Below are 22,517 nucleotides of genomic sequence, written 5' to 3' on the forward strand. Positions count from 1 at the left end.
ACTATTTTAAAACTATTTTTAAGAAATCTTCATTGACAAAATATATGACTGGAAAAAGTCTTTTATTCGTCACTAAATACAGAATAATGTATGTGTGTTTTGAAATGTTTTAACTATCTTAGCTGTCACTATTATTTTGGTAATCAAGTAATCAGTCGATTACTTTGACAATTAATCGAGTAATCAAAATAAAAATAGAATTTTTTACTGAACAACACTGATACATATTATGTATCATTAACTTATATAGCCTACATTATGTATTATAACAAATGCCGGCAGAGCGAGTTGGTGACTGTGGTTGTTACACTTTACAGCACAATCAAATGCTTGATTGTGCATGTGTGGAACACGTCCGCCGTGCGGACCCCAGCATACACTTTCAGTAGTATAAAGACAAGTAATCCGCGTCCGTGTACGGAGTATTACTGGAGTAATAACCGAGGATTAAAGCCCAAAGTAGACTTACAGTAATTAGTTTATCCACAAGGTGGCAACTGTGCCCTGGGGGCTTCGATTCACAAGGTAGTCAAAGAAAAACTGCATAAACAGAACAGACCGGAATGCTACAGAAAACAGACGATGGAGGCCTACATAGACGAGAGATTGTGCGGAGGTTAGAAAGTTCCCTCATTTGTACAACTCTAGCATGAAAGAATACAAATATATTTACTTGGTTTGTAACTCGTGGCGAGAGATTGCTCAAAACTGCGCATGCGTCGAACTCTTGCGTATGCCTACAAGTCAAATGAAGTATACTTTGCAAGGCTGTGCGTTTGACTGTGCGTGTACACTATCGTACGCGTAAAAAAGCGAAGTATACCTAGGGCTTGAGGGTAAATACATTTTTATTTTGAAATTGCGATGAACAACAGTTTGCATATTTATATACCACTTCTGACCACACACACACATACACACACACACACACACACATATATATATATGTGTGTGTGTGTGTGTGTGTGTGTGTGTTGCAATTTTCTAGGCCGATATGGCTAGGAACTATACTCTCATTCCGGCGTAATAATCAAGGAAATTTGCTGCCGTACCATGGGTGCAGCAGGCGCAATAATATTACGCAGCGCCTGTGACCCCCTGTTTGCACAGGGAGTGTGCCTTGCAACCATGGAGACATTTGTGAGAGACACTGCGTAATATAATTGCGCCTGCTGCAGCCATGGTAAGACAGCAAATTTCCTTGATTATTACGCCGGAATGAGAGTATAGTTCCTAGCCATATTGGCCTAGAAAATCGCAACTTTTCATTTTCCGTTGGTCTTAGTACACTATGTAACTACAGAAGAGTCAAGTTTTAAATAGGAAAAATATCAAAACTCTTTGGTCATTTTTGAGCGAGATGCTAACGGTCTAATCAGATTCAATGAACTATGCTAAGCTATGCTAAAAGTGGTACCGCCAGACCCGGAGATCGGCTGAATGGATTCGAAAATGGTAAAACTCAACTGTTTAACTCTAGGGGAGTTGGAAAATGAGCCTATTTTCAAAAAAAGTGGAGTGTTCCTTTAATCTTTCTTTAATCATATACATTAATGTTCTTATTATGCATTTCTTCATACTGGCTTATAATATGTGTGCTGACACCTGCTGCTCTGTATCATGGTTCAAGTTGCACAACATTTTGCAAGTAAAAGGCATTGATTTTCCACAGTGCTGTTTGTATTGTTGGTTCATGAGTTCAAGACAACCTTTGATAAAACTTTGGTGATAGCGAGTTTACTAGATCGATCACTGAAATCAATAATTAATTCATACTTGGTTTTTTTCAAAGTTTATTTGAAAAAAAGAAAGAAAGAAAAAAAAACCTTACACCATGCACTTAATTGTGCATTAAAAATGATTATTACACATTTTCACTTTTGCTTTGTGCAAAATTATTATGCATTCTCTTTTATTAAGTAATATGCTTATTTTTGGTATTTACATATCAGCTAGAAATATAAAACTTGACAGATTACATCCTCAGAAGCTCTTTCGTGCAGTGGTCATTTAGGCAGCGTCACAGAAACCTGCACAATTAAAAAAGAAAAACACATCAGATCTTTTGCATACTGAACAATGTCTGATCATGAGTGCATGTACGTGATAATAACACATCTTACCAGTGTGTGCGACACGTCTGTATTTGCCCAGGAAGCAGATCTCCTGTTTCTTCTCTGTCACAATCTTCTGGTCTTCAGGCCTGAGGCCTTCAGGGTGTCTGGAGAATATGAAGGAATAACCGTCCAAGCAGGTTCCGTTCTCATCAAGCTCTCTGCAGGAGTAGTGGATGGCATAGTTTTCATAGTCGGTGTCAATGATCCAGTGGTCATCATCTGCGGAACGGTCACAAACAGGTCATGAGCAGATGATCTAACATGTGATTTGCACATGATAAATTGACACTCACATCCAGTCTGGAGATATGCAGCAGCTCCCCAGTATTTCATCTTGAACCTGGCGGGGTCTTCGGTATCTTCAAACGTGCCAAACATGTTGGCGCACACCTCCCAGTTGCTGAAGAGTGAAACGGCATGCAAGAATTGAATCGTTTTTATTGCGCAAGTGCACGACATTAACATAAAATCCCATTTAAACTCACTTGAGAATGATGACTCTGCCAACAGCGGTGGCTGTCATGGTTCCATCTTCCTCCACTTTGAAATGGGCAACAATATTATCAAGAAGGAAAAGACCAACGGGGTCTTTCTTGGCCACGGCATACCATGTTCCTTGATACTGCAAGGTCAGTGGAAAAGTATGAGGAACAGAAGCTCAAAAACAACATGTGGTTGAAGCAAAACACTGGTTGACTTACCCTCGTCCTGTCAAATTCCTGTTTGACGGTGATGTTGCTCACCAGACAGTCCTGCGCCCAGCATGTGGCCAGGACACAGAGAACTATGCAGAACCTGAGCATGGTGCCTCTGTGCTCGAGCTGTGAAAAATCAGTAGAACAGTTAGAAAAACACCAACAAATGCACCGCTTAGTCGTCCGTCAAACAAATCCTAATGTGCGTACCTTGATCACGGTATCTGAAATTACTATTGGACTGCTGCAGCTGCATTTATATAGGGTCAAGATTCTGGGACCCTATATTCATAGTCCCACCCAACCACCCAAAATTCAGTCTCCACCATCCCTGTCATTGGACAAAAGTTTTTACATAACAGCCGTGTTTCAGATCTCCATGTGAAGCGCGGCAGCGTTGACCTCTGCTCCCCTGAATGTGTTTTTCTTCAGGTTGCAGCTGGATTGTGTAAGAGCATGAGCTGAAGCTAAAATAAACATATGGAATTCTTCAGCACATGCATTTCTAAATGATGCCGGTGATTGTGTTCCCTGAAGTCTGTTCAGTAGGGAACATTTCTGATTTCATTAAAGTTTACAGGTTTGTAAAAAAAACCAAATGACTTATATTTGCCAACTTTGAGTATATATATATATATATATATATATAGTGTAGATAGCAAAATAAAGTAAACTGTGACATATTATACCCAAAAATTCTTCATACAGTGGACTACCAGTAAAATTGATAAAAATTTGGGACCAAAAATTATTCAGACACTTTGACCTGACCATGTTTTGCTTAAGTGTTATCTGACTGAATTAAGATAATTTTTTTTCTGACATAGTTTAACTCTGAGATCTTGTCATATTTTATTACCATTTTCTTAAACTATAGTGAATAAACTGAATTAATGAATGAAATGTTCAAGGTGTCTGAATACATTTTGGTTTGACTGTGTATATATATATATATATATATATATATATTCTCTGTTCGAGGCAGGGTTTTGATTCTTTTGAAAGAGACAAAATGAATAAAAATGAACGATATTTTTTTCTTTCTTTTTTTTGCCTTTAAAAGTAACCAAACGGCTTATATTTGCCAACTTATATACAGCATATAGTAGTGGCCAGAAGTGATGTCCGGAAGGGGATATTTGTATTTAATGACCCTACAAGTTTGATTAAAACATCATCATGTTTTAATTTTTTAAATATGTGAGAACAAAAAAACATGTTTTACTTTACTATGCAAAAAAAAAAAAAAGCATTTGTTATTAATATTTTATGGGTTCTCTCTTGTTTCTGCATGTGTTCATGATGTCTTGACAGCCTGACTAAAATTATGTCACAATTTGACATGTTTTATTGTAAAACAACTGACTCCAAGCAAAACTATGCAATATGCTTACAAAATCTTTAACAATTCTTTTAATAATATCTGAATAAAAGGTAAATATGTCAATATATTCACTTACCGGCCACTTTATTAGGTATACTTTATTAGGTATTCATTAACACAAATATCTAATCGAGCAATCACATGTCAGCAACTAAACATGCAGACATGGTCAAGACGATCTGCTGAAGTTCAAACTGAGCGTCAGAATGGGGAAGAAAGGTTGATTTAAGTGACTTTGAACGTGGCACGGTTGTTGGTGCCAGACGGGCTGGTCTGAGTATTTCAGAAACTGCTGATCTACTGGGATTGGCAGTTCTGTGGGTGAAAATGCTTTGTTGATGCCAGAGGTCAGAGGAGAATGGCCAGACTGGTTCAGCTGATAGAAAGGCAACAGTTACTCAAATAACCACTCGTTACAACCGAGGTCTGCAGAAGAGCATCTCTGAACTCACAACATGTCGAACCTTGAAGCAGATGATCTACAGCAGCAGAAGACACACCGGTGACACTCCTGTCAGCTGAGAACAGCAAACTGAGGCTACAATTCACATGGGTTCACCAAAACTGGACAATAGAAGACTGAGTCTCGATTGCTTCATTCAGATGGTAGAGTCAGAATTTGGCATAAACAACATAAAAGCATGGATCTATCCTGCCTTGTATCAATGGTTCAAGCTGCTGGTGCTGTAATGGTGTGGAGGATATTTTCTTGGCACACTTTGTGTCCTTTAGTTCCAATTGAGAATCATTTAAATGTCACAGCCAACCTGAGTATTGTTGCTGACCATGTCCATCCCTTTATGACCACAGTGTTTCCATCTTCTGATCGCTACTTCCAGCAGGACAACCCGCTGTCAAATCATTCTCAAACCGGTGGTGACCTCCAGTCACCAGATCTCATTCCAATAGAACACTTTTGTGATTGTCAGAGATTGTCATCATGGATGTGCAGCCAACAAATCTGCAGCAACTGCGTGATAATATCATGTCAATATGGACCAAAATCTCTGAGGAATGTTTCCAGCATCTTGTTGAATCTATGACATATAGAATTAAAGCAGTTCTGAAGGCAAAATGGGGTCCAAGAAGGTGTACCTAATAAAGTGGCTGGTGAGTGTGTGTGAGTGTGTATATATAGTTCGAGGCTCGGTTTTGAGTCTTTTGAAAATGACAAAATAAATAAAAATGAAATCATTTTTCTTCTCCTTGTTGATAACAGAGAACTAAGCATGCTGTAGAGTATTTCATGACACTTTTTAGTTTCATTGACATAAGTTACGTAGCTGGGTTTGCAATGACCTACAAACCTTGACAAAAAAAAAAGAAAAAAAAAAGGAAGCTTATGTAACTTGTTACAACACCCCTTTTTTTGGATGGCACATACGGCAGCAAAACATTTGTAAAGGTGACGTACAATACCGTTTAAAGGTTTAAGGTCAGCATAGTTTAAATTATTAAAAGTTACAGTAAAGACGTTCATAATGCTTCTGCAGCACAACTGTTTTCACCATTAAGTAATGTTTAAGCAGCAAATCAGCATATTAGGATGATTTCTGTTGGATCATGTGACACTGAAGACTGGAGTAATGATGCTGAAAATTCAGCTTTGATCACAGGAATAAATTACATTTTATATTACATTAAAATAGAAAGGAGTTATTTTAAATTGTAATAATATTTCACAATATTACTATTTTACTGTAGTTTTGATCAAATAAATGCAGACTTAGTGAGTAAATGAGACTATACCGACCACAAACTTCTGAACATTAAAATCTACTAAACATTACTTCATATTACACATGCGCACTGGAATACTGGATTCTGATTGGTCGATTTGTGACTTTCAGATCTGTCTTATGACACACAATCGTGAACACAATAAAATTATTTAAATCAATTGAACATTTCATTTATTTATTTTAGTAAGCATCCATGTAAAAAAGCAGGAGACTTGCTGACTGTACGTTATCTGTTACTTCTATAATGGAAACTAATAACAGAGATATTGTGATAGCATCATATAGATTAATATAAATATTATGGGCAGTTTGAAAACAAATGCTGTTTAATCGTCCAGAGCTTTATTTGCAAAGTTACTAATACAAGTTAAGTAAACCAGATCTGATATCAAGCTAACTAAGACTAATCTCAGCTCATTAGATCTTGCTTTTGTAGGCTGATGATGTGCAGCAGACGATCCTTGGTACACACATGCTGATCCTTTATGGATGTTTGTTTGGGAATAAGGGGGTAAATATAAGACAATGTGTTCCAGCTCAAAGGTGATGCTGATGGACTGCTGACGTTGTCTTGCATATATAAGGGTCAACAAGTCAAGTCTTTACTGTTAGCCTGAGGCCTGATATCTCAAACAAGCTTTCTCCAAGTCCTTCACCGTGCTCCACTGGTCTACTCCAAGCCACTCAATAAATACATGAATGCACTCGTTTGTTTTCCTTTGCAGGTGTATCAGACACTACATACACAGTCGGCTATTTAAAACATTGCCTGTGACATTTTGTCCATCAACATCCAATTAAATTAATTATGAGTGTGTTAAATTTAGCATTGCTGTGTCTGTCGGCTCCTCGCTGTGAACTTAAACGTGCCAAGCCAAGCTCTCTCCCTTCAAGAGAGGATATCCTGATAATCACTTTTACTTAATCCTGGATTTACAAAGCCTGGTACATATGATGCAAGGCTTTTTCTTTTTTACAAACTGAATGCCTGCTGCCTGACACTTCCCTGATATAAAAGAAAAGCTCAGGTGTAATCATATCGGAGGAAACAGACCCTGGGTGTGCAGCATCATTCCTGGGTGCAGAAAGTGCAAAAATACTAATAATAGCCTGATTCTGAGAATTTCTCTTCTTACATGGAGAGCTTGAGAACTATAGATTTAAGAAGGACAATGCTTACAAGACATTTGCATTTGGGTGGTTGACATATTAAACTTTTTTGAATTCAATATCATGATTTTAATGAATTTTAGTGAATATATAAAATATATAAAAGGTAATATATAAAAGCTTAATTTTCAGCAGGAAATCATTAATTCAGTATCCGGTGTCAATACAAAGTACAAAGAAAGTGTAAATCGCCAGTTTACACTTTCTTCGTAACTTGAATACGGAAGGCGGTCTGGCGGAAGCTAGATATTTTAGTTCATGACTTGTTAAATATGGATTTTTTTTACACAAATGCATCACTTCACTTCAGAAGGCCTTTATTAACCTCCCAGAGCTGTGTGGAGTACATGTTTATGATGGATGGATGTGGATGGAGACACTTTCTTCAGCTCATACTCATGACCCCTGTTCACTGCCATTATAAAGCTCGGATGCATCAGGATATTTATTAAAATATCTACCTTTGTGTTCATCAGAAAGAAGAAAGTCATTTAAACCTTGGATAACTTGAGGGTGAGTAAAGCTTGGGGTAATTTTCATTTGAAAGTGAACTAATCCTTTAACTCAATTTTTTTATTTCAATGAACTCAAAATTTTAAGGCAACCAGGTAACTTACTTTTTAAAGTTAAACCAACAGCTGTTTTTTACAGTGTAGTGCTGAAATTACTTGAAATTTCAAATCAACTACCCATTTACCCATTTGGTGAAACATTTTTCCACAAGCTTTTTATTTTAGCACTAATGTGAAGATCTAATGTGAAAACTTCTAGCCCAATGAACACACACACGCTGGGGATGGTAGTGTATTAGATCAGAAACAGCATCAGTCTAATCGACAGACCGATGTGACAAATATTATGTCATGTGCCGACACTTTCTCTGCGGGAGAAAACAGGGCCGTTTGGCTCTGACTGGATTGTCTAACATAAAATGATCAGGGTGGGGATTTGCAGGTTAAGAAAGCTTAGGGGTTTAATGTCATGACGTCACTTTAATTAGCGGCCACTTTGATCCCTTCAGCCTGTAAGCCACTATTCTCTGGCAGCCTGTCGGAGGAGACCAGCACTGATCTCTGCACTGGAGGATGCACCTGTCTGAAGGAGGCCACTGAGAAGCTTCACTTTTCATCTTGACATCCCACAAGTAATGAATCTGTGAGCGGACAAGGAGAGAAGCGCACTTCAAAATGGCAGACAAGGATAGTGTGGAAAAGTACTTGGAGAATAACCCACAGTTCGCCAAAGAGTATTTTGACAAGAATATACGATGCGAGGCCATCGCCGCCGCTTTTGCCGAGAAACTTGACATCAAAGATCCGGCCTCGTTCAAGGATGTCAGCCAAATCCAGGAGGCCAACATCATCTTTGACATGATCACAGAAATGCATTCGCAGCCTATTATGGAAAAGGCCATGCACAAGGTCCTGCAGAGGATATGTATGCTGGTGAACGCCGACCGCTGCAGCTATTTCATATGCCGAGCTAGAAATGGCATCCCTGAGCTCGCTACATCTCTTTTCGATGTCACCCCTACCTCGAAATACGAGGCCAACCTGGTCAACCCTCAGTCTGAAATTGTGTTCCCTACTGACATGGGCATAGTTGGTCAAATAGCAACCACCAAAAAACCAGTTAATATTCCTGATGTCAAACAGGTGAGTAAAAGTAGTAAAGGTGTCTTTCATAGCTCCACCTAGTTATTCTTTTTTAAACCTTTATTACATTCTGCAAATAACAAACAAATGTGTTCAACACAAACATAATAAATCCAAGCAGCATACTTTGAAAGATAAAAAAGTATATATTTTAAAATACAATTACAACAAAATTATAACAAATTAAATTAAATTAAATTCAAATTAAATAAATTAAAATTAAAGGGTTCCCAGCTAATACACTGTAAACCCGAATAAGTTTACAAAACTCAAAATTTTTTGAGTTTTGTAAACTTATTCGGGTAAAATTAGTAATAAAACTCAAAACAATGAAACAGTTCACTTTACTTCAAATATATCAGTTCTGTGAACTTGAAAGTAAAAGAAAGTTCTAAATACTCATAAAAGTTAATTTGACTGAACTAATTTGTTTAATTTTGTCCTACTCAAATCAAGTAATTATTTTGAGTGTAAGGTTTTATGGGAACATTCTCAGAACTTTGGCTAAAGTTCTGACAAAATTTCTCTCACAGTTATGAAACTCTGTTCTGAAACGTTAATAGAATGTTCGTTCAATGTTATCTGGTATTTAATAATGTTTTTAAAAAGTTAGCACAAAATCATTATCTATACATCATTCGTGGAAGTTTGTTTTTTTAATGTTTTAGTTGGATGTTCATCTAAGGTTTTTTTTATGAGTTTCAGAACGTTTAGAGAACATTAAAAAGTAATGTTCCCATTATGTTTGCAAAATGATAAAACGGAACGTTCCCTTAACGTCTGAATAACGGAGAAAAAACGTTTTTAGTACATTTAAAAAACTGGACATTTTGAACGTTCAGAGAACATTCAGAAATAACATTTTCATAACTTAATGAGAACATCATTGCAAAACATTTTGTTGGCTGGGTTAATATATATTGCTGGTAATTCAGAGAGTTTTAAGGCATTCTTTTTTCAGTTACTTTAAGGATTGCAAATTTTAAAATATTTTTTAAATGCCACAAATCATGTAGCAAGAGTTTTTTGTGTGTAAAAACTTGCCTATTAGCAAACTGTTATTAGACAAAAATTCAACCTTTTTCTTTTGCATAAAACATATAGTTATTCTTTATGTTCAGCCACTGTAATTTCCACTGTAAAATCCTAGTGTTTTTTAAATAGCATTTAGCAATGTGTTAAATTTAATTGTGTTCAAAATTGAAGAAAACATATTTTTTAAAAAGCAGTGTTTTTATATTTCTAATAGATGATGATTTATGCAGATAATCCACACTAAACATGTTATTAATGTGGTAACTTCTAAATAAACTGGTTTTATTGTAGTCAAAAATATTATTATACTATTAATATGACTAAATCATCCAGACTACATTAGGATACAGCAGTGAAAGTCATTTTTAGTTCAGGGAGAAAGAGCTTCTCAAGCCACAAATTGGGTTTTCGCTATTTATAGATCTCTAATATGCTTTACACACACAATCGTTTATAAAAAGACACAGTAGGTTGTAGGCAAAACAGCTTCTTAGGCTTCTTAGGAGAGTCTGTTACCTGAACGTCGACCATTAGTTTGACAAAGGATTAAACTTTTTCTGTCCCCTGCTCATTGAGATCAGTCAACCTCCTGCAGAAAAGCAGCTTATTTTCTGTATTCCTGGTAGCATGCTGTATGTTGATATTATTTAGCAACAAATGACTGTCCACATGAAAGTCAGATTTTTTTTTTTTTTTTTTTGTCAAATCAGCACTTATTTACTTATATTTAAGATTCATAATTTATAAAAGGAAAATGTGAAAGTGAACATTACTCTTTATATGCTTTCTAAATAAGTGTGCAGAAAAAAGGTGTTGAATGAAATGTAACACAAAGATTTTCAGTTCCATTTGTAAAGTATTTATATATTAAATCTTTGAGAAAATGTCAAATACTAAAGCTGTTCTTATACTAAATTAAATTGCTTAAACTGAAAATAAAAAAAATCAATAAACTCTACTTCACTAAGGAACATGATACACATTTGACATCATCCAGCATACCCATAAGGTCTTAAAAGTATTATGTGAATAGTATGGTAAAAATTAACATAATTAAAGATACTTTCATATGCTATATATACTAGCATGGTGTTTAATCACGGCACACTGGTGTAACCTAAGCTTAAGTGTCTGAGACAGGGTTAAACGTATTAACCTTCATTACATAATACAGAAGTGTAAATTGAGGCAGAATTAGTCTCAGTGACAAGAGAAAAAATCCAAATGCCTTATTAAAAGAGGTAATTGTAATTAATGACTGTCGCCCTTATTATGGCTGTGTAAAAATTAAGTTGTTACTGTAGTTATTCAAAATGTCTGTATTCAGCAATGCATCAACAACTGGTTTAAAAATAGACTTATGCTATGTATAAGTATAATGTTAATTATTCAAAATACCTTTACTTTATTTTGTTATATAAGCTTTTAAAATGTTACCAAATGATATGAAACAGCTTTATAATGATATTCAATTCTGTGGAAATAAACATTTAATTAACTCTAAATACGAGTCTTCACATGAATGTACTGTCTAAAATGGCGGAGGGATTAATGTAGTCTACATTTTGTAGTAAGTAGTTTTTAACCGATCTATAGGCTATTTAAAACCAATTTGTCATGAAACAGCTGTATTGAACATTAACGAATACAACACTTCCCTGTATTTGTATCTTAGAATCCCAGGTTCAGTGACTTTGTGGACAAGCAGACAGGATACACGACTAAAAACATGCTGGCTGCCCCCCTCATGAGCGGCAAAGACGTACTTGGTGTGGTTATGGCAATAAACAAAGTAGGAGGAAATGAATTCGCCAAAGCAGACGAAGACGTGAGTATGAGTAGCTAAAGTTACTTGAAATATGACATTAATGTGATTTTTTTCTCTCCAAACATCCACAATGAGTATACAGATGTAAAGCAGAAATCATTAAATGTGATACTGACCTCACAATTTGTGCTGAATCGGCATGACCAGATAGTTCGCTATGTTTTCAGGAGCGTCACATTTACCGTTGCTCGGCAAAATTTCGCGGGCGACGCTCTTCCGGTTTGACTGAATGAGCTTTAAAATTTCCTTCATGGTCTATTTTCAAATGTATGAATAATGTAACGCTTGGTGTGACATGGTATTGGCCATAACAAGATTTTTTTCTGATCAAATCCTCACGCCTCTTTCCAGGTTTGTTTTCACAGGGATGTTTTAAAATGTAATTATCTCTCATTTTCGCTTCTCATCCCTATTAGCAGTATTACTGAAACGTTTCTAAAGCGATATGTATTGACCTTTTTGACAGAAATCACTTTGAAATATTATCACTCAATGTTCCAGTTAATAAACATGTTTAAGGCAACTTGTGTTACATAATATACAGCTATATATTACTGCAGTGATATTTAACACATCCATAATATTGCTGCAGAAATAATCTAGCTTATTCATGGTCTGCTGTAGTAATTTGTTAATGCTTTTACACTTTTAAATTTCTTTTTAATGTTCAATGGTTGAAGACTGAGGAGAATAATTTCATTGTACTCTCATTGTACTGAGTTTTTGAAAATGCTTATTATTGAGTTCATAGAGCAAACCTTTCGCTAATTGTTTATCGTTGAATGGATATTAAGTTACTACCATAATTCACACAAAGGGTCATGGGGCATAGGAAAAACGCAGATGCAGATTTCTCAATGCAGATTTCACTTGTATTCAAGTTGGTCGCGCACTGACCAACAGAAAGTTTTTGAAGCAGTTTGAAAGTGACTAATGTGTGAGCATTGCTTCATATCTCTATGCTAACTGACAATGGGCATCCAATTGACCTTTTTCCTCTGAAATAATGCTAACGTGACCATACCAAAAAAGTCACCATGAAGTGTCCATAGTCCTTTCTTCCATATTGTGATCTGAGTGAAACGTACATCTGAGTGAAACGACTTCTCAAACAAGAAAAAATGTAGGGCGGGAGTTGATTTTGTCCATCAATAATTGATTGGATGGCTGTGGTTTGCTATTGCTGTGATGTCATGTGAGTGACAGGTTGTCCCGTCCTCGCGCCATTAAACACATCATCAGAGAAGAGATGTCGCTGCAAGAGATTAATTTATGAACAATAATGATGTGCACAGATAAATCATTTATAACAAACACTGCAATATTCCATAAAAAAAGTGTTATGGAATATTGCAGTTTTCAACTTTGATTTCATGGTGACTAAGTAAATGTGTTTTTTTTTTTTCAGCTCTTCACCAAGTACATCACTTTCGCCACAGTCATCGCCCTACAGCATTACACTGCATACATGTATAATGTGGAGTCTAGAAGAAGCCAGGTAATACTATGGACCACAACACCTAATGATGTTTGACTGTGATTTAAAACTTGATTCTGACTGTAAAGCGCCGCCACAGGTTCTTCTATGGTCTGCGAGCAAAGTGTTTGAAGAGTTGACAGACATTGAGCGACAGTTTCACAAGGCCCTGTACACCGTCAGGACCTACCTCCAGTGTGAGAGGTACTCTGTCGGCCTCCTGGACATGACCAAAGAAAAGGTTTGTGACGTCCCATGAACATCCTCCATTTGGTCATTGATGAGTGGTTCATAAAACGCTCGACTTTGCTTTGATTGTTTAGGAGTTCTACGACGAGTGGCCGATTAAATTGGGAGATGTGGAGCCGTACAAAGGCCCAAAGACACCTGATGGCAGGGTAACAAATTTATTTCTCTTCAGTAAACAAGTCAGTATTGCTGTCTAGGATTATTAATATAACTTTTTGTTTCTTCTAACAGGAAATCATCTTCTACAAGATCATTGATTATCTGCTAGAAAACAAAGAAGAGATCAAAGTCATACCGTAAGCATCTTTTTTATAGATAAAAAGAACATTATTTACTCATACGTCATGTATTCTGCCACACACACACTACATGGGCAAACTATTTGGACACCATTTTCTAACTGGCTTGGCTAATTGAGTAATATCTGTGAGAACAAATCTTGTACAGAATTGTGTACAAGGCCTGAACCCAATGAACACCTTTGGGATGTACATAAGCATTTAACCCAGAGAGTTTAAAAACACAGGTGACAATGAGAGTGCTTATGAGCAGTGTTGGGTGTAATGCATTACTAGGTGATTAATTACTGTAATTTAATTACTTTTCCCTTGAAAAAGAAAAGTAAGGGATTACTCTTAATTTTTCTGTAATTTAATTAGTTACTTCTGATGTAACTGCATTAAATACTGTACACTCTATAAATGCTGGGTTAAAAACAACCCAAGTTGGGTTGAAAATGGACAAACCAAGAAATTGGGTTGTTTTAACCTAGCGGTTGGGTTAAATGTTTGCCCAACCTGCTGGGTAGTTTTATTTTTTAAAAATTACTGTATTGCTTGCTTAAAATGAACCCAAAATATTATGGAAATTAACATTTATTAATATGTCTAATAAATGAACATTTATTAATAAGTTTAATGAATAATAATTAAACAATATACATGTATTAAATTGCTTATTAATAAATGTTCACCCTTTGATTATTATTGTTGCCTCTAGTAATTATGTGTCTGATTTTAATTTCCAACCTATTTTGGGTTTATTTTAAGCCAGACATATAGTAATTTTTAAACAATAGTTGGGTTAAACAAAACTGCCCAGTGTGTTGGACAAACATTTAACCCAACCGCTGGGTTTGTCTATTTTCAACCCAACTAGGGTTGTTTTTAACCCAGCATTTTTAGAGTGTATAGACTACAGAGCAATTCTATATAAAACAATAGTGGATTTAACATCAAAATGTATCGTCTTATGTTAATATGTATGATTTTAAAGTGACCTTCTCTCTTTCAAGAATAATTGCCTGTTGTTAATATTGTTGTTGCTGCTTCTGTTGTTATTAACAAAATGCTGTCTTTATTGTGATATGAAGATGAAATTAAGCAAAAACAGAAGTAAATCATTAAATATTGGTTCTGCATATCAGTTATTGGATAGGCATTGGTTATAAAAAACAAAATCGGTTGATATCTAATGAACTTAAACACCAAAAAGTGCGGCCCAGACAAGCGTGGTCTAGACAAAACTATTCGGAAGGACCAACTCACTATTAATGCCAATAGTTTTGAAGTGAAATACTCTACAGGCACATATGGGTGAAGTGTTTGAGTGTCTACATACTTTTGCCTATAACATACTAGCTTGCCAGTCTCTCTAATTTGAATGTTACTGCTTCCAGGACCCCTCCTGTTGACCACTGGGCACTTGTTAGCGGCCTCCCCACCTACGTGGCTGAAAATGGCTTTGTAAGTTCAAAGCATTTTCTTCAACAAAATCCATAACTATGCAGTTGATAATGTTTGATAATGTTAAGACTAGTGTGGCAAACCAGCTCAGGGTTGGTTTGATTTTTCACCATTGTGCCCTTGAGCAAGCGCTTAGACTAAAGTTGTTTGATAACCAGGTTAAATAACCACTTAACCCAAGTTAAATGAGATACTTAATGGGTTAAACAACTATTTGCCATCTTCTTGCATATGTTAATGGGAGAAATCTTGTGTTATTTCTCTTTCTGTAGATTTGTAACATGATGAATGTTGCTGCTGATGATTACTTCACATTCCAGGTACTGTAAGCCATCCTGGGATAAATCCCACTCAGAGCTCATATTATTCCTAATCCACACCTGAAATAGACACAAACCTGTTACCTTCGAAACAGATTTAAACTGAGCTTTATTTTGGTCATAATTCTGATTAGTTTATTTTCAAGGTGACTGTAAATATTTTTCCAATCATCATACTGTTAACAAACCTGTTTTAATTTGCCTTTTTTTTTGCAACTTTTCAGAAAGAAGCTGTGGACGAGTCGGGTTTCGTCATCAAAAATGTCCTGTCCCTTCCCATTGTGAACAAGAAAGAGGAGATTGTGGGTATTGCCACTTTCTTCAATCGAAAAGACGGAAAGCCGTTTGACGAGCAGGATGAACAAATTACTGAAGTGAGTCAGATGCTCACCATCCTTCTGGCTCCATGAATCTTGTGCAGCAACACTAACGTCTGTTTTTTGGACTTCGTTTCAGGCCCTAACACAGTTTTTAGGATGGTCTGTACTGAATTGTGACACATATGACAAACTGAACCGGATGGAGTGGAAAAAAGAAATTGCACAGGAAATGGTCATGTATCAGACCAAAGCCACTCCAGCTGAAGTCCAACAGATTCTGGTGAGTGAGGCATCATTCTGTAGGAAACTGCAGTCTGTTTTATAGTGTTGACTAAACATTTTTTGTCTTGTCAGAACACCAAGGAGAAGTTTGACCAAAACCCTGAGGACTGCGATCAGAAAGAAATGTACAAACTCTTGGTATGATTTTTCCCCCTCTAAACCAATATATTCATAGTGAACAGACTGATCTGATATGTTCAATGATATGATTGATTTTTAATATATCTACCTGTATTTTAACACACAGAGAGCCAACATTCCAGAAGCCAAAGACGTCGATCTGCTAGAATTTAGTTTTAGTGACTTTCCTCTCTCTGAGGTTGACCTTATCAAGTGTGGCATTCGCTGTTTCTTTGAACTCGGAGTGGTGGAAAAGTTTAAAGTACCAGCAGAGGTGAGACTGGACTTTACAAGCATTTCTACATTTACAAGCATTTCCACATTAACACAGAAGACTTTGAGCTCGCAAAAATTCTTCAGACACTTTAGATTAATATGTCAATGGCGTCATACCCGCGTTACCCTCGGTTTCCGGTTTTATTTTGTAGAATCCATGAAAACACCAAAGACACTTTAACATTTACATGTTTTAATAGACAAGGGAACAACTGTTTTGATATATTTATAGACAGAAAACTAATTATTGTTATATAGCTCAACACATTTAGTCTTTTTGTTTAAATCTAATTTTCTTGATTTTTTGCGAGTACCATGCTTTACCATGCCTCAGAGAAAAACACTATTTTGTCAAGTAGCTAACATAGCATAATCAGATGCAGCTTTATTTTTAGTAACAGTAATACAGAATTTTCTCCATCATACAATATGTTTTAAAATTAATTGCATGCCATTTATCAACACAAGCCATCCAGCATTTAATATGATATTCTAAAATCGATCTATCTTACTGCAGTGTGCAATAAGTGTCTCACAGCAGCCGCCGAGCAAACGCTCAGAGTAACGTTATAACATTTTCAACACACTCAAATGTATCTAATATGATAAACAGAGCTGCATTACCTCATACTCATGACTGGAAAAGCGGAAGCGGTGCCGGCGACTGTGGCATAATAAAAGTTCCACTGCTTGCAGCGTGTGTTGCACAATCGCTCCGGCGGCCTCGTTCAGCTCCCACAACACTCGGTCCTGCTCTGCTTCATACTACAGTAACGTTAATAATCGCATCCATGAACATGATTTTTTCCCGAGTCCTATCCCAATTCTTTTCCACCGGCTGTGAGGTGAAGACCACGTCCCAAGATTCCACGCTCAAACTTCAAGCGTCATCAAGCTACGCCTTTGTTTTGAATAGGCCTCTAGCGACCTCTAGTGGACAGAAAAGCTTACATATTGCACCTTTAACTACGACTTTTGCCTCAAACTCCTAATTGCTGCGTATTAATAGTAAGGTAATTGTTAAGTTTCAGGTATTGGGTAGGATTAAGGGATGTAGAATATGGCCATACAGAATAAGACATTAATATATGCTTTATAAGTACTAATAAACAGCCGGTATCTTAGTAATATGCATGCTAATAAGCAACAAGTTAATAGCAAGAAGTGGACTCTAAACTAAAGTGTTACCAAAGTTTGTGTTCTTTCAATTCAGCTAAGAGGTCATGCCATGACTTACTTATCATTATTCTTTTGGTCACATGTCTTCACATGATACAAATTCTCACCAAACAAAATAAGCATTTCCAGTTTCCAGCATTCACATGCGTGTGAATGGCAGTGAATGGATTGAAAAGAGTAGTGTAAAGCTGATTTTCCAAGTAGCACTCATCTTATTACTAGAGCTTATGTTTATTTGGCAGGTGATTAACAATAACCAGATCTACAAAGAAAGCTCAGCAGATTTCCACAGAAATCAAATGCCCACCATTCACAAAGTTTTACATATTCTCCAGCCATTCCAAAAATATGGACCTGGCTACAACTCAATACATAAATGAATAAAACAGTTGGTGAAATCAATAGAATGTCATCTTTCTTCACTTTTGGGATGAAACTTAAATGCCATCTACACTTTCACCAGGTCCTGACTAGATGGATGTACACCGTACGAAAGGGCTACAGAGATATCACCTACCATAACTGGAGGCATGGGTTTAATGTGGGCCAGACCATGTTCTGTCTTCTGCAAGTGAGTGTTTTTAGTCCACACATCATGTTATTTACCATTAAAGAGTTCAAAATATTGAATAATGTTTGCTTGCCTAACAGACCGGAAAACTGAGAAGGTACTACACAGACCTTGATGCCTTTGCGATGGTAGCGGCTGCATTCTGTCACGATATTGACCACAGGGGTACCAACAATCTCTACCAGACAAAGTAATTTAGTATATATATTACTACTAATATTTTCCAATAAACCAAGAAAGACATTTTGCTCACAATCCATTTCCAATGTAGGAGCGGATCGCCTCTGGCGAAGCTTCATGGATCCTCCATCTTGGAAAGGCACCATCTTGAATACAGCAAGACACTGATGGCAGAAGAGGTTTGTTAGGACACAAAGCGCAAGTGCTCCAGAGTTTAAAGCAATAACCAGGCCAACGTTATTTTTTTTTGCTCTTTTTCAGAATGTTAATATTTTCCAAAGTCTGCAGAAACGCCAGTTTGAGAATGTCCAGCACTTGCATGATGTCTGCATCATTGCGACTGACCTGGCCTTGTATTTCAAGTAAGCGTTCAAGAGCATCTCTTCACCTCAAGTGGAGTCAATTTATGAAAATATCACACTGATGATGGTCTTGTTTTCTTTCCCAAAACAGAAAAAGGACCATGTTCCAGAAGATTGTTGATGCCACCGAACCAATGGCTGATGAGAAGGAAGCGATCGCCTATGTGGCCAACAACCCCATTAGGAAGGAAATCATTATGTAAGCATCACTTCTCAGTAGAACCCTGCTACTTAAAGAAAATACTGAATTGAGCATTTGAAGATGTGTTGTTTGATTCTAAACAGGGCAATGATGATGACCGGTTGCGACTTGTCTGCCATTACCAAACCATGGGAAGTCCAGAGCAAAGTATGTGCAGCTGTGGTTATTCATGGTCAGGATTATCCAGTCCATGGGTTATTGTGAACTAATGGTGCTTTTTTCTGAAGGTGGCTCTCATGGTGGCAGCTGAATTCTGGGAGCAGGGAGATCTGGAAAGGACTGTGCTAGATCAACAACCCATTGTGAGTTTGTGGAGATCAATTTCATCTAGTTCTGCTTTTGGTTTTAGAAAGGTTGCATTGTAAGAAAACTAGTGCCTGAATGAGAATATATATCTTTTGAATCTCTTCTCAGCCCATGATGGACAGAAACAAGTCGGATGAACTTCCGAAGATGCAGTGTGGTTTCATTGACTTTGTGTGCTCGTTTGTGTACAAGGTAAATCTATCAAACTGTCAAGCTGGAATCAATTTGGTTTTTGCACAGACATCCGTGTAAGCAGAAATTGGGGCGACTGTCCATAATGCCCTTTTCTGGAATGTCAGCACAACATTGCTAAAATGTTCTGACAGGGAATGATGGATTGGCAATTACTGGTGGGCTTGCGAATGCTTGCAATAACAGGCCTCTTTTCTCATACAGGAATTTTCAAGGTTCCACAAAGAGATCACTCCCATGTTTGATGGCCTGAACAACAACAGGGTCCACTGGAAGGAACTGGCTGATATTTACCAAGCAAAAGTAGACGCTTTGGAGAACGAACGGAAGCGACTAGAAGAGGAGCAGGCTAAAAAAGGTACCGTTGTTGTCCTTTTTGGCACTTTTATAGACAAGGATAGTGGATAAAGGAAAGGAAATGATGAAGGAACTGGATATGAAAATGGCAAGAATTGCCTGCTAGGGTAAAGCTAGCTGTGTGTGTGACTTTTATACCACGCATGCTTTTTCAAAGCCTGAAAGTCTATCTATCACAGCCTCGTTTTAATCTGCATAAACTATTTGTCTAACCTGACTATGTTGAAAGCATGTGTATATGGGATATCTTATGCTAATCCTCATAGCCTTGGGGACCAAACGTACATGACATAACCTGTTACATCAACTACAGGAATTTTCTCTTACACTGTTTTTTTGCTTTTCTTCACTCATGCAGCTGGTGAGGATGGAGGCGGAGAGGGAGGAAAATCCAAAACCTGCACCATATTTTAAACATCATCCACCAGAAATTCAGAGCCACAGAGAAGTCTGGGCCAGCTGGCAAACATGTAGAGGGAGGTGAAATGTGCTCCTAGGATCACTACATTTTCACCAGCTTCCTCCATTTTCTGTCTCATTTCCTCGGATGTACCTTCTCCAAGTGAACACGTAGGCATTCACCAGAAATGGAAGAACTGAACCTGTCAGATTGTCTTTCTGATGGGGTGCCAGCCTAGAGCACCAGCTAATTTTCACCATATAGACAATTTCATGCTTGTTCCTAATCGTTGATTTCACCTTGACTGTACCTTTTCACATATAAAACTACGTTGGAGGAAGTAATGCATATGCAACTACTACATTTGCCACACAATGGTGGCCGAAACACAACTCTATACAAATGTTCGATGTGCTATAGTTCAAAGAGCTGACTTTGAGTATGGCTTTTGAGTCCATAACAGTTCTGGCATTATGAATTAGAGCAATAAGTATTAATAACTTTTTTTTGACAGTAACTAATTTATCAAAATAGCATAATTCTGAAATGATTCCTGAATCATGTTGTGTTTAGCGTCTCTGTAAAATGATTTCCCATTTAAAGGTGAAGTGTGTATTTTCTGTGCGACCAAATGGGAACTGCAAAAATACTGACTGTTTTTAACAAGTTTCCTGAACACACCCCCAATCTGTAATTGGTTAAACAAACAGATAGCCCCACCCCCAAACAAACTCCATTGATGTTGCTGTTGCTAGGCTGTTTATTGTTTTGATGCCGCCTTTTTGGGTTAAATTAACTTACAAATGGCTAGCTTATAGCTTTCTCTGTATATTTAACAGGGCAGAAATTATTTTAAACATCCCATAAAACTATACACTTCACCTTTAAACTACTGAAAAACATTTTAATAAGTATCAGTTGCTTTGTTTAGAGTTGAAGGACCAACTCATTTGAATAAGCTTTTAGAAAATGGCTGATGGCTTATTAGCAAAAGCTTTGTAAAAAGCACAAAGATCTCATGCTACAAGTCTTTTACACTGACGCTGAGTTGCTCAAAGTGGCGATGGCACTGCTAATGCTAAACATCTCTTGATTTGCAGCGTTAAGCACTTTGCGTTTGCTTGTCGCAGTTGTGTTTGGATGGATACGATACAGGACGTTTGAATACTTGAAAGATGCAAACACTTTTCTACTTTTTTGTTCTTTAAGGAAGATGAAGCTGAGAAGGTGAAACGGCTAATTCTGTGTCATTGGATTATGTATTTGGGAACGTTTCAGCTGTGGAGAAACATTTATAACCAGAACTTTGATGTCTGTTCTTTAATCATTTAATGATACCTATAAGCATTGCACATAGTTTTTAACCATAATGTATTATCGAAAGTATAACATTGAGTGTATTACATAGAATATCAATTGATAACATAGAGATTTTTGTTTATACCAAACATATTCTAAGTTGTATTCTGTGGAGACACGAGGCACAAGATGTCAGGGAATATTTAAAGAAACTACATCATATGCTGTAACAAGGCAAGAGGGAACGGCCAGTTCTTGAACCTATAAGGGGATTTGAAGTGAGTTTGATGGGGGAGCAGCTCCTGAGATTCACTCAGTTTTAATCTTTAAATACCATGCTTATTTAAAGCAGACTGCTGAAGCCTCTAGATATCTCCTCTGGCAGAAGGCACTAACCCAATTCGTAAGGTCAAAGTCTCCTTTTTCTGATCTTTTGAGAATTTGATGACAGCGGTAACATTTGTGAACAAACTGTTTATTTCAGGTAGCTGCACGCTGATATCAAAAACAGGTCATTATGCTCTGCTTTAGGAAAAGTACTAGGCCCCGATTTGACCAACCAAACAAATGTATATAGCCTTTATAAAATGACCACTGAAGAGATGTAGTAAATGTACTAACAAAAAAATTCTTAAGCAACATCCGCTTGTTAGAAAAATCAGTTAAGGCCTTTAATCCAATAACAGGGGCCACGGCGGTCTAAATAACTTCACTGGAACTACTGACTGCACTTAAATGTCAAACCCTCTAAATCCAGATCAGACAGAAGAGGCCAAAAGTGAGTAAATCTCATCTCAGGTTTATGGTTTGTACACTTTGTTAGGCTTGTGTATAAAATCTTTTGGAGTGAGCATGGAACTGATAACCGATCCTCTTATTTACTGAATACTACTGCACATATAAGATACTGTAAATTATGAACAAATAAACACATTATTCAGAGCTTCTGGAGTTTCGAGTAGTCTTTGACCTCATCTAGTTAGTCTGAGGTCTCTGTGAACGCACAGTTCTGTCAGGTTGCTTAGAGGGCATGTCAGGAAGCTCTCATGACTTT

The 22,517-nt window shown here is 36.9% G+C and overlaps 2 protein-coding genes across 5 annotated transcripts; one reads left to right on the plus strand and one right to left on the minus strand.

The window, feature by feature from the left end:
* Positions 1–968: 968 nt before the first annotated feature.
* On the plus strand, positions 969–22,406 carry pde6c (phosphodiesterase 6C, cGMP-specific, cone, alpha prime). 4 transcript variants are annotated; one of them, XM_051914309.1, is made up of 23 exons: positions 3,215–7,621; positions 8,130–8,763; positions 11,474–11,626; positions 13,035–13,124; positions 13,204–13,344; positions 13,427–13,501; positions 13,584–13,648; positions 15,031–15,097; positions 15,370–15,417; positions 15,642–15,791; positions 15,874–16,017; positions 16,092–16,157; positions 16,267–16,413; positions 18,058–18,165; positions 18,246–18,355; positions 18,437–18,524; positions 18,607–18,707; positions 18,799–18,906; positions 18,993–19,056; positions 19,137–19,211; positions 19,324–19,407; positions 19,612–19,765; positions 20,123–22,406. In XM_051914309.1, the coding sequence occupies exons 2-23, from the start codon at positions 8,296–8,298 to the stop codon at positions 20,176–20,178; spliced, it is 2,562 nt and encodes an 853-aa protein (XP_051770269.1). In that variant the 5' UTR covers positions 3,215–7,621; positions 8,130–8,295; the 3' UTR covers positions 20,179–22,406. The 4 variants fall into 4 exon arrangements, with proteins under 4 accessions (XP_051770272.1, XP_051770269.1, XP_051770270.1 ...); XM_051914310.1 differs by having other exon boundaries at positions 3,215–4,888; positions 5,007–8,763; XM_051914311.1 differs by having other exon boundaries at positions 3,215–4,802; positions 5,007–8,763.
* rbp4 (retinol binding protein 4, plasma) lies at positions 1,777–3,085 on the minus strand. The gene is made up of 6 exons (XM_051914319.1): positions 3,023–3,085; positions 2,819–2,938; positions 2,603–2,739; positions 2,411–2,517; positions 2,124–2,336; positions 1,777–2,030 (listed from the first exon to the last, which is right to left on the minus strand). Exons 2-6 carry the CDS (start codon positions 2,918–2,920, stop codon positions 2,011–2,013), a joined length of 579 nt encoding a protein of 192 aa, XP_051770279.1. The 5' UTR covers positions 2,921–2,938; positions 3,023–3,085; the 3' UTR covers positions 1,777–2,010.
* Positions 22,407–22,517: the final 111 nt, after the last annotated feature.

The sequence above is a fragment of the Ctenopharyngodon idella genome, chromosome 12, assembly GCF_019924925.1.
Source record: "Ctenopharyngodon idella isolate HZGC_01 chromosome 12, HZGC01, whole genome shotgun sequence".
Taxonomy (NCBI): domain Eukaryota; kingdom Metazoa; phylum Chordata; class Actinopteri; order Cypriniformes; family Xenocyprididae; genus Ctenopharyngodon; species Ctenopharyngodon idella.